This window comes from Zosterops lateralis, assembly GCF_965231275.1.
Source record: "Zosterops lateralis genome assembly, chromosome: 1".
NCBI classification, from domain to species: domain Eukaryota; kingdom Metazoa; phylum Chordata; class Aves; order Passeriformes; family Zosteropidae; genus Zosterops; species Zosterops lateralis.
In genome coordinates this window covers 10,432,878-10,445,553 of record NC_139762.1, presented here as the reverse complement: position 1 = coordinate 10,445,553, position 12,676 = coordinate 10,432,878, and the positions used below count along the sequence as shown (strand labels likewise).

At 36.3% G+C, this 12,676-nt stretch overlaps 1 protein-coding gene across 1 annotated transcript in view; it reads left to right on the top strand.

Annotated features, from left to right (window-relative positions):
• The window catches only part of PTPRN2 (protein tyrosine phosphatase receptor type N2), a gene marked incomplete at its 5' end in the record, with an annotated part of 472,560 nt that overhangs the window by 79,114 nt on the left and 380,770 nt on the right, over positions 1-12,676 (top strand). Inside the window, 4 exons of the mRNA XM_083873585.1 lie at positions 1,237-1,705; positions 8,117-8,371; positions 9,608-9,648; positions 11,152-11,525. Of these exons, the coding sequence (XP_083729711.1) occupies positions 1,237-1,705; positions 8,117-8,371; positions 9,608-9,648; positions 11,152-11,525 (1,139 nt within the window). The remainder of the gene's footprint in view (positions 1-1,236; positions 1,706-8,116; positions 8,372-9,607; positions 9,649-11,151; positions 11,526-12,676) is intronic.

Genomic DNA, 12,676 nt, shown 5'->3' with positions numbered 1-12,676 from the left:
TTTTCTGTCTGAATCCTTCTAATTGCTCTCCTCTGGAGTGTAGTCTCTTCACTCCCTCTGTATTTTGCAGCTCCATCTGTCCTAAATCATTGTGTCATCAGTGAACAGGGACACCAGTGATTCACTATAATTTATAGCAGCGAGAGCTGAAATAGTCCCTGTCCTAAGGTTGCCACATTGTGATATAGTTTGTGTGAGAGTTTAACCAAGAAAGCACAACTGAGAAGCAGGACCCATCCTGTAACACACATACAACATGGGATGGAACTTCAGTGAGGTGTCCTGAGGGAGTTATAAACAAAGAATCTGTTCAGAATGATTCTGGATGGAAGCAAACCTCTCAGTTCAAAGTTGTATTTAGCAAGAACTGAAGGAAAATGATTTTTGAAATTATTTAGGAGGATGCAACTGGCTTCCTGAAAAAATGAAAAGGCCTGCCTTCCTATTGTGGTAATAGCAAAAATATCTCTAGGATTAAATCAGTAAAAAAAAAGTTCATGTGGTGTGTCCATGAAAATATAAACTGAAAATAGAAAACTGTACTGCAAGCCCACCTTTCCACTTTTTGTTCTGCAGCATTTTTTCAGTAAAAATGTGGTTTGAACTTGACTGACATGTTTTAAACATTATTGTTTAATTTGCTGTGTTGTTTTTCCTGAAAATAATAATTTAATTAGAAAACAATTTAAATGTAATTTATACTTTTTTTCATAGTATCAGATGATATATTTATTAGAGATTTAATTTAGCGGAAAAGTATTTCATTTAAAATAGAGAAAAGTATTTAATGTATGCACAAAAAATTGCTTTACTTACTTGGTGTTCCTGTAAAAATGATGTTTTTAATTTGACATACTCGTTTTTTGTAAGTAATCTGAAAAATAGTTTTTCTCACAGACTAAGTAAAAACCAAAGGGAAGGTGGATTTATTAAATTTCCTTTGTCTGACTGAATACAAATAGTGTACCCAGAGTTAACATTGAGTTGTGTTATTCTCTCTCTAATCTCTTTCTCTTGCTTTTTAATAATTTGATAGTCTGGATTTTTGCACATTAGTAGTGCCTCTTTGAAGTACACTGAACAGTTTGAGGTTTGAAGTTTAACTTTCGCATTGATGGTTGCAATGACTGTTTTCCTGGTTGGTAAAGCACTAAGGGTTATACCTCTGATCCCGGCACAACAATAATTACAAAGCCATTCTGACCTTTCCTTTTGTCTGCCTTCTGCTCCCTCTAGAGCTACATCTACAATGACCCTATGAAGTACTACACGAGGCAGAACCCCAAAGAGCCATTGCCTCCTTTGGCCCGTGCATCCAAATCCCACCTGGAATTCCCTGGGAATCCCCATGGGAGGACACTCAGCCAGCTCCAGCCAGACAAGCTCTCGTCAGAGCCAGGAATGGGGCTTGACCAGAAGAGCCTGATGGCCGCACTGCACTCCTACATCACCCAGAACCTGTCTGCACAGAGCAGTGATAAAAGCCCTCACAGCAGGACTAAAGAGTCTCAGGGTTATGCTGAGAGGTTGTACACCACACAAGTCAGTCCTTTTGATGGAACTCTTGCCAAAGGAAAAGCAGAAGATTTCAACATGAGGAAGCTGTTCCAGCCAAGGCCTGGAGTGCTGAGGCCAACCCCTGAGATGCTGAGTCAGAAATCTGCTTCCCAGGATGATCCAAAGGACCCTCTGAGCATTGTGGATGGTAAAGCTGATACTTAATTTTTTTTGCTTACCTGAAGTTTCCCTCATGTTTACTGAACATTTTCGAGAAAAAGAAAATAAAATTAGACATTTGATATATCTCCTGGCATTGGCATATTTATATCTGCCATAACACGGTAATAATGTTCACCATTCCAGCTACACTTTCCCTGCAAACATCTACCCACATTCTTCAGCCCACCTTCCATATGCGTGCAGAAATATATGGCACTTAGTAAGACATAGCATTTATGTAATTCATTATATTTTCAAAGCATTTTACAAACAATGCATAATTATGGGTATATCTTTGCTATCAAATCTGTTTTTATGCAGTCATCCCACACTATATATATAGATAATACAGAAAGGCCTGGTTTTGTTCCACATTTCTTTATTTAACTAGAAATTCAAGGACCATGGGTAAAATTCAAAGTTAAGCACAGAAATTTACAGTGAGATGAATTCTAGTGCAGAACACAGAGAAGGGAGGAGTCTGTCAGTTCCATGGATGGGTGTTCAAGAAGGTGGGGTTGCATCTAGTTTTGTCTGGACATTCTGTAACATTTCCTGGATTTTTATCTTTTTTTTTTTTTTTCATCATGCTGTTTAACAATGATTGGATTGCTGTTTCTTCTGTATATGACAGTTGAAGAAATATTTAAATGAAAATGGAGGGGAACATCCCCATCCTGTAATATACTTAAAATGCTGCTTTGTAAGATGAGTCTTGGGGAATCATGTAGACTTTATAACTCTGATTCATTTTGTTGTTTCTCTAAATTAATCTAACTGTCAGTGTAAGTCCAGTGGTTCAGAAAGGTTTTCAGTGGTTTCTGAAAAATGAAAGAATGGATCCCTAGCCATTGTCAAGCACTTCTATCCGTTACACTGCAGTCACCACTATCCCAATGGATTTTGGTGATATGTAAGAGGTTCCCTTTGAATCCCTCTTTATTATCCAAAACGTGTAGTGTTCTTTGATTTGTTTCATTGTTTGTTTTTTGGTTGTTGTTGTTTTTTTTTTTTTTTTTTTTTTTTTTTTTTTTTGTTTTGTTTTGTTTTGTTTTTTTTGTTTTTTTTGTTTTTTAAATATCCTCCAAAACCAGAACACACACATACATACAAAGAAATCTCAGAGTTTCAGCAGAGGAAAGATAATGCTTGCAGTCCAAAGGATGCTCAGAAGTGAAAGTATTCTTGGTATGGTGCCCAGAGATAATAGGTTTCAAGGAATGAACTATAATGTAAAATCAAATCCAGGTGGCACTGTAAGTCTCTTGCACAGGTTAGACAATTTTGTTGCTAGACTGAAAACAAACTAGGCACATGCTGGTTTCATTATCCTCCAGCTGTTCCACTTCACCTTTCCTGGTAGGAGCCAACTGGGAAAAAAATGCTTAACACTTACAGGGAATAACATGTTTCACAATTCATTGGGTTGTACTGCTTTGACTTCTCATACATAATATGCCCTGTAGGAACTTCTGCCATTGCATTTGCTTTTAAATGTTGCACAGACAAGGCATTATGAATTGCTTGAGTAGGAAATAACGTGGTTTCCTTTGTATTTTTGAGCCACTTAATAATCTCACAAGAAAGTGGTGAGGACAGACCCCACCATATTCATTGCTTAAAATGTTGTCCATTGGAATGAAAGTGGTTTAGATTCAGGTTTCCCAGGCTGTCCACACAACCTCTTTCTGCTTTTAACCTTTCTCCAGTCTCTCTTGTGCTTATGGGTTATTGTGTGCTTGTGGGTTGTTTTTCTCTTGCACTCTGTGAAATACAGAACTGTTAAAGACTGGAAGACATGGGGTGCTCAGTTCTCTGATCCATCTGGTAGAGGATTAGACAAAGGCACTGGACTGGGAGAACAATCCAGAAGGTACTGAGCAGATTAGTACTGAGAATTGCTGCAAAACAGTGGCAGGTAAATTCGCTAACAAGGCACCCTGAGGGAGAAATACAAAAGAAGGAAATGCAGAGTTATTTTTCTATCAGATTTGGAAGTTGTTACCTCTAGGAGTAGCATGATGTGCGTGGGTACTGCCTTTGTAGTCACTGTGCAACACTGGAATTGTTAATCTCTCCTCTGCACCAGCTGTATTTAGAATTTGGCTCAGTTTGATGTGGCTTGTTCTAGTCTACTGATTTTTTGTGTATTAAATATTACAGAATATGTCTCTCTGTTCCTTTGAAAAGGTCACAGAATTAGTAATTCAGATGTCTTTAAAAAAATAGCAAACTTCCATGTTTATGGAACAAAATATATATATATATATTTTTTTGCTTCCTCTCTCTGGCAAAGCTGGGATCACCATTCCTTATGGTGCTAAGCTGCTGAGGCAGCTTACCTGTCGTCAGTAGGGTGATGGGTTGAAGAAGACAGACCATGCTGTGGAATTTCTAACAAAGTTACTGCTCCCATGCCTTGTGGTTGTCAGGCCAGCTGGCTTTGACTCTTGCACCAGCTGAGTATGAGGGATTATTTATATGCTGTACAATAAAAAGCTTTTTTCCCCTGGATAAGGTGCTATTGTTGCGTACTAGGGAATTCTACTAGTGGAGCTTATATTAAAAATTGCATCTTCTTGGACATACATGCTTTTACTGCCATTATGGTTCCAGGGTAACTATAAAAGGCAGTTTGCATTCATCAGTTGGAAAGCTGGAGCTAAGGGAGAAATCTGGTTTGCAGTACAAGCCCTGTGAAACATGACTGAGCATTGCTGAGTCTACTTAGAAAGGAGTCAGTGGGAGACTATAAAAGCTGTGCACAGGTAAATGCATGTTCAAGTACATGTGCTGCTTAAGTGCTGTGCCATTGCAGTATCCATCTGCTTTTTGGTCTTTCTCCAACAACATTTTCTGATTTTAATAAATTCATCATATTACCCAAAGGTGTTTGTAAACAGATGCAGTGATATTTATCTGTTTATCAGTGTTATCCAGTAATTTGCAAACTATTGCAAACATGGACAAGTGCCATAACAAGAAGCGTAAATATCCATATTTACCGTGGACAAGGATTAATATCATATTAGTAGCCACGTGAAGTTAGCAAGATTCTTTATGTAGACCTGCATTTCACCAGGCTGTTACAGACCCTTTGGTGACTGTCTCTCCTAGGGTACTGAAAACATGACGTTCCTCAAACTTACTGGCTGTGGTTATTTGTTGCCTTTGGTCCTTGACATTTTAAGTCTCGCTGTAGTTACTCAGTAAAAATAGATATAATGCTGAAGTTTTACTCATGTCAATGCATTATTTAGGAGTCTTTTTGATGAACTGTGCCTGGGTCAGGCACAGGCCAGGGCCAGGGCAGGAATGCCAGTATTAGAGAAGCAGGAAGCTCCTCTACATAATGTTGAGGTTTTAGTGAACCAGAAGAACTTGCAGTGAGCCTGTCAGTATTATCTGGAACAGGGCCTGTGGCCATTCTTTTTTTGTGTTATTCCTTGCCCTGTTCCCCCATTCCCATTTGTTTGAGATTAAGACTGGTTTTTTTGTTGACAAAGGATGAGTCTGAAGATGGACTGGAGAGTTAAGAGTGGACTAGGAATATAGGTGAAGAGAAAAAAAGTTAGTTTGGAAAAAATGGAATGCGAACGACAAGGTTACATTGCCTGCATGCTGTTGGGTAGCTCAGTAGTTGGTCTTGACAGCTGGCTGTGAATCAAATGAAATAAACAAAAATCTAGTTGTCTTGCATTAATATAACTCTTTTAATTATAAATATCCTGAAATATAAGTCTCTTTTAAGATTTGTCTTCAAATGATATTTCATTTGTAAAGTTTTAGTTTTGATTTGGAACTGACATATATTCTGTCTTTTCGTTGCTGACTTTATTAGCTCTGCTTCAATAATTTAGGCTTTTCTGTCAAGATATTGTCCAACAGTTCTGTAAAAGATGAGATCAGAAATGATACCTAAGCAGACACAAGGCTCCTGTGATAATGCATCAGTACTATTTTCTTCCTATAGCTTAGTTTTCTGCATTGCTGCTATGTGTGACATCCTTTCCACCTTTCTGCCACGTAGCTCTTGTGCTTCTTGAAAAAGTGTCTTGAACTCAGGTTGATCAAGTGTATTGAAAACTTTTGTTGCTGTTTGGATTAATTTGCTCTTGTAAATTACCTTCCTAAGTGAAAGCGTTTTGTCACTATGCTTTTACTATATTATTAAATTCAAAGCAGCGGGTGGATACAATAAAATGAAAGGAAACTTTTCTCTGAAGTGTTGCTAAGCTTCCATCAAACTTCAGTATTAATTTTGCTGCCTCTACATATCTTGGCCCAGAGAGCTTGGCACAGATTGAGTTTACATCTTTGATTCACATTTCTGAACACCTGCTTTCCTGTACAAAGCACTCTGCTATTCCAGTATGGTACCAAAATCTTTCTGGGCTGTCAGTTTGAAGTGACATCACAGATACAACCTGTCTTTTTTATTGATAGTCACAATTAAGTGTACTTAAAACTATGCTTTTTAAAAGGAAATTTCAAAAGTTCACATTTTATAAGATTAGTTTGTATTTTATATTACTGAATTTAATAATAGTTTAGTAGAATTTTATAGTTACGTAATGGTGGATTATTGGAAAGATGTTTCCTTTTTACCTGAAGAAGAAAGTACATCAAAGGACCACCTTCCCCATATGTCAACACCCTCTCAGACTCACAGTAAACCTATTATTTAAGCTGTTGAAGTTATTTTGCTTTTCATGGACTAATTAGTTAAGGGAAAATGGCATTATTTTTGTCGGTGAATTTTAGGTCAGGTCAGGGAAAATTAGTCTTTGCCTTGAGATAGAATTGGGAAGCTGATGGTGAGATGCTGATGGTGAGTTCTTCAGTTAAAATTGAGGGGTCCAAAAAATGACAGATGTGTCCAAGGTCTTGTCCTCTTATTTCCAATGAAAAATAGTCCTTGATGCTTGTCCCCCTGCAAAGCCTCAGATGTTCCACTGCCTCTTCCCTGAAGCAGAAATCTGTTGACTACTTTTACTTATTTCCTAGTCTCTGTGTACTTCTTCCTCCTTTGTTGTGAGGAAAAAGAAAAATCCTTATTTTTAAACCCTTCTGATGGCATTGTTTTTCCCTGTTTTCCTACTTTTTTAATTCACTTTTATGTGAGCCTGAAAGTTGACAGCATGGTCACAAAATCTTGCCCACAGGTGATGAACATGTTCAACCACTGGGCTTCATATGGTTAGTGTTAGTATTGAGAAAAAACGTTGGATGATGCCTTCAAACTGCTAGTATGTAAATTCATACATTCAACAGAGATTTAAAAGCAGCCCTTATCATCCTCTTCCTACACAATACTATGTGAAAGAGTTTTCTTGCTTGCATGCATATGCATAAATATATTAAATTTCTTATCAACATGAATAAGCAGAACAGAGGCATGATTGGAAATGGTTTTGGTGTGCTGCAGTAAGCACTACATTGAATGTCTTATACTCCAAGGGACATTAGGCTGAGTTTTGCAGAGTTCTACAGACTGATAGAGAATTAGAGATGCAATATATGCAGTCAGAAAAGCGCCTTCCCTGGGGAGATGTCATGCTCCATCTTCTGACTCAACTCTAATATCCATTGTCCTTGAATTTCCTTATCTTCAAAACTTTTATCACATCAAAGGTGTTTTGCTATTTTGTTTTGTTGTTTTTTTTTCTCAATGTGACTGGTAAAACATTCATAGCTGGCAAACCAAAACAAGTTCTATATCTGTAAGTTTATATCTATCTATATATATGGATATATCTCTATATCATCTACTTTTATATCTATCATCTCTTTGAGAAATCATATATATTCCAAGAGAAATTAATACAATTTAGAAATCTTGTCCTTTACATGTCCATGTATATAATGGACATATATTTATATCCCCTTCTAATTGAAGGAAGAGCTTTTTGATTGAATGATAAAATGTCTGACTTCCATTTTTTTTTCCCCAGAACTCTCTAGCTACTTACCTTGTGAAAGCAAATCACCAAAGAAAACTGATCTCTAGGAAACAGTAATGTTGTTTGCACTGTTTTGCATCTAAAAAAAATTTAGGCTACTTTAACACTTCATTATTTTAAGTCAATTTAGACTAGGAAAGAATGTTCTTGTAAAGAAAAAGTGATAATTTCATTCCTTCTCTATAGGAGATCTTGCTGGATTATGATAGCATACATGCCCCTGTCCTGGCACAGATTTCACCTCATCATAAACTTTAACATCCATTAAGAATATTGTGTTTTCTGTAAGGAATACAGCATAAATGATTGTGCCTTCCTCAAAAAAGCAGAAACTCTCCATGAAGGGAAAGCTATCTTTTAGGAAAACTTAAAGATATAAGCACGTGTTTCATGCATGCAGCTAAATCATGTGCTTGTGTTGCTTTGTGATCCAGAGACATTGATTAAAAATGTATTGAAGGACCTAGAGAAACACCAAGTGAATGTGGAGAATCTCAGCTCAACAGAACTGGATGAAATCGCTGATACTATCGCCACGGCCATTCAAAGTGTTGACATTCAGGAGGGAACCGGAAAAAATGCTGGAAAAACTAAAGAAGACAAAACAGAAGCACAAATGAAGAAAGGAGATGGTCAAGGAAGGGCAGAGTTTCAGACTGGATTAATGGAAAACACTGTTAATATACCAGGTATTAATTTTAGAAGTTAAGTACAGCAGAAGACAGCTACCCTAATTTTCCTCTACTGCTTCACCTTAGTGCTAGACTTCTAAAAGCTCTTTATGAACACTTGGTCTTCAAGCTTCACAAAGAAGACAAACCTACACACCCAATCATATTGAAATAAGAATTGCTTTATGCTGTGTGGTTTAATTTCCTATTCTTGAAAATGAGATATTTAAGCAAAATGATAATGGAAATTATTATATTACAAGATGTATTTCATAATATGCAGAGGAAAAAATATGGTTTACAGATAATAATTTTTAACATGCCACAGTTACTTGCAGAGGAAAATTTGTGACAAGTACAGGTACAAACCCACTCGTTCCCTTTCCTTCTTAGGGAATGAGTTATTATGGTTATTTGTTTCTATCTGCACACATATTTTCCTGGTGATGCAGATTCAGGAGCTGCAGTAATTGCCATTAATGAGTGGATACCACAGTGGAACATAAGTTACTGCTCATCCATTTTCTATTTTAGGAATGTTACAATATCTAATATGCCAGAAATGTATACTGTAAGTCATAAAAAAATATTTAAATTGTCTGTTTTCATGGTGATATACTGAAATCCTTACTAGTTAGGGATATTCTGGTTATTCTGATTGCCAGATTTTGTTGTAGATTAAAAGGAGCAAACTTGAGGATTTATCTTGAATCATGCTGAGAAAGATGAATGACATTCAGTTCATAAAGCAAAAAAGCCAGTGTTATTTGACTGAGGTTAAGAATGTGACTGAATATTATCACTGTAGTTAAACTGTAGCATGATTTTGGTTAATGATATCTATTGAAATATGTCATTTTCTTCCATCAAAATATGTATGAGGGAAATATATGTTTCCTTTTCCTTTACTGTAAATATCCATGCAGCAAGCTAAAGCCATTTTATTCTGTTTTTTTCCCTCAGATATTGGTAAACTGATATGATGATTTGACACTTAATTAGCAAAATAACACTATTACATTGACTCTTGAAGTACTCTGTCTATTGATCTCACATTAATTTGCTATCAAAGTGGGGTTAGAATAACGAAAAGAAATTATACAGTGCTCCTTACTCTGCCCTTTCAGCTTTGATGTCTCAATGTTTAAATCACACAAAAAAGCCACTGCTAAAAAGCAGCCTATGAGAAATCTTTGTTTTGTATATGATGTTGGCCCTTTGTAACTATATATTTGTGCTTTTCATATCCTACAGACAATGGAGTGCATGAAGCCAGTGTGAGAACTGATAAAGAGGTAGAGTACCAGTACTTTGAAAAAAAAAATCTCAGAATATCAGGTTTCTATGCAGTGAAAGACAAACTCATGCTTCTGAAATATAAGATTTGTTCTATGTTTTTTGTGGCTATGATTCAATACCATACATGGGTATGTTGTTGATACACTGAAATGTTAAATGAGCATTTATTTAAACCATAAGCAAAATGAGTTTTGGTGTTCAAAAAGCAAAATCTAGTAATTTTCCCCCCTTTCTCTACTTTTTAAATAGACAGAATTCATAATAGATTCACAAAGTTGAGATAAATTCAGGTTTTTCCTCAAATCAGTAAATTTTGAGCATTGAGGTGTTCCTGAAAATTCTTTCTCCCCCTTTCCTTTGGCTCTTAGTTCTGGGGAACATCAGAGGTATTTCAAAAGCTTTAGGCATTACATCTCGTACCTTAGCTAGTAACATCAAAATCAGCATTTTAATCCAGATTACTTTTGCAATATTCCTCCTGAGCTTTAAATTTTCTCTTATGGACTGCTGTCCAGTGTTTAGCCATTTTTGAGGTATATTCATTTTTGTTTTTCTCAGTTTCATGGAGCAGAAAAATGTCAAAGGAATATTTAAAAAAAAAAAAAAAAGTGTGGAACTTCTCCTACTATGTACTCTATCAAAAGCTAATACTGCAAGACTCATAAACGGGCAAATCCTCTTGTGTTTGCAGTAAAATCTCTTCAGCCCTTCTACCAAGCAAGGAAAACACACACGGACAGTGTGGCTGGAGCTTTAAACACCCACATGAAAATCCTAAGGGAATGAAGTGCTGTAGTCACAACAGATTTACAGGGGATCCCATGTGTAAATTTCTTAGTGACAGTTTGAATAGAGAATGTTTGAATAGAATTATTGTGACACAGAGCACAAAAGTGCCCATCAGCCAACCTTTCCTCCCAAATGCTTGGCTGCAATAAAGTTATGTAATGAAACTAGCTAATGAATTTTTCCAGGCATCTGTTTTGACTTTGGCTCATTTGCTTATTGTTGGTTTATTAGACAGATTTTGGTTTTCTGTGATCATATATTTAGCTTGTTGGATCACTCACATACGATTTGTCACCATTTCTAGAGATGAAGCAGGGAAACAGAATTGATCATATAATATCTGTTCCTTTTCTGGTGTTTTACTTGTGAGACCCAAGAGGTATGAAAGTTTCCAGGCCCAGCCCAGGCATATTGATGGACATTTCTATTTTTTCTCCTTTTCATTAACTTATCTGATAACAAAGTTTCATTTTCATCAATACTTAGACACACAGACACATGTAATAATTTAATGCTCTTTTATTATTACTGAGAAAACAGCACGTTCTTAACATAGTCTAGCAGCTTAAAGAAATTAAGAACATGACCATGCAACAGTTATATGAGTAGACTCTACCATATCAATAAGAGTTTGAAAAATTATTTCCAGGTTTGGTGAGTATAACCTTCCTGTGTTTAGTTTTAAAAATAATATTTTTCTTTTAATGCAGGAGAACACTGCAAAACTAATTAGATTCTTGAATGAGAATGCGTTAGCTGAAAATATGCATAAAGACCTTATTCCTGAAGAACCTACAAAGACAGAAGCTAAGAAATCTGAAGAAACTGACCTTTCTTCCTCAGAAGAAACAAATGCTGGTGTGGAAAATGTAAAAAGTGAGACCTTCTCGAGGGAGCTGACAACTGAAAAGAACAGTGACTCTGACTCCAAGGACCTGAGCCAGACCAGCTACTGGATTAAGAATGTTTTAATGCAGGAAGGAAACTCCTATGAAAATACTCAGAAAAACACAGGACAAGGTTTACAACTTGAAGTGAAATCTTCTGAGGAGAAAGAATATGGCTATATTGTGACAGTGAAAGAGTAAGTATGACAGCCAATTTGAATGGCATTTTTAACTGGGGAAAAGATAAAGTCATTGCACCTAATGAAATATGAATGTACAAGAGGAAAATGCCACAGGCCTGATTTTTAATACATCTGAAACTGTTTGGAACCTGTTCAGTACTTTGATGAAAATATGAGCAAACAGTTCCATTTTGTTAGTTGCCTTTCCTCCCTTGCGGAAGACATTAAATTTGTAGGTCTTTTGCTTAGACCTCTCTCTATCTTCCCATGTTCTAGTGACCTTCCAATATGTCAGTGAGTGTGCTTATGGTTGGGATGCGAGCTTTAAATATTTGACTTGAAAGTAGTCTAAATACCAGTGCCTGAGTCATTCTTTCAAAAAAACGACACACAATGATAAAGCGCAGTATTTTCTCTATGGTTTCATTTTGATCTGAAAATAACATGTATAGGAATCCAAACATCACATATGCAGCTTTCTAAACTCTAGTTTAGAAAGAAAGGCCTAATGATTTCAGGTCATGCTACTAATGAATTTGACATTTAATACTATACTTTCAAAAAGGCAACTTTAGCCCCCTGATGATACACAGTTCATTACAGGATTTGGGATTTTAGAACCACTTTTACATCCTTTTCCCCTCTGTGAAACAATGTTATATTTGATTAATGATCCTGACTCCTTCTGTGAGAAATTGGGAATTTATAGGATGAGCTTACAAATCACTGTCTGGTGTCACAGAGAAACTGAGGCAGTAATTTCTTTAGCATGTATTGATTCTTTTGACTGTCTTATTTTATTAGTGGGATTGAAGGCAACAGGATTATGGAGGATTCTTGTTTTTACTACACTGTGATGTTTTGAAATGCATGTGGCTGCACATTAGAAATTGACTAGAAACTGGTGAAATATCCTTTAACTCCACCTCTTCATTCCTGCCTAGGAGTGCTGTGTGAAGCAATAGAAACCAGTTTTTCCCCAGCTCAGAACTACTTCTCTACTTTCCCCAGCTATTGTAGCTCATATCAATCTGGAAGACTCCTTTATTCCAAAGAGTATTTTAATGACACAATCTCCTTTGACTATCCAGATTATTTGGCTCATAAATGTGGTAAAGTTTAGAACTGTCAGAGCTCTGTGAAATGGGAGACATTCTGAATTTCAG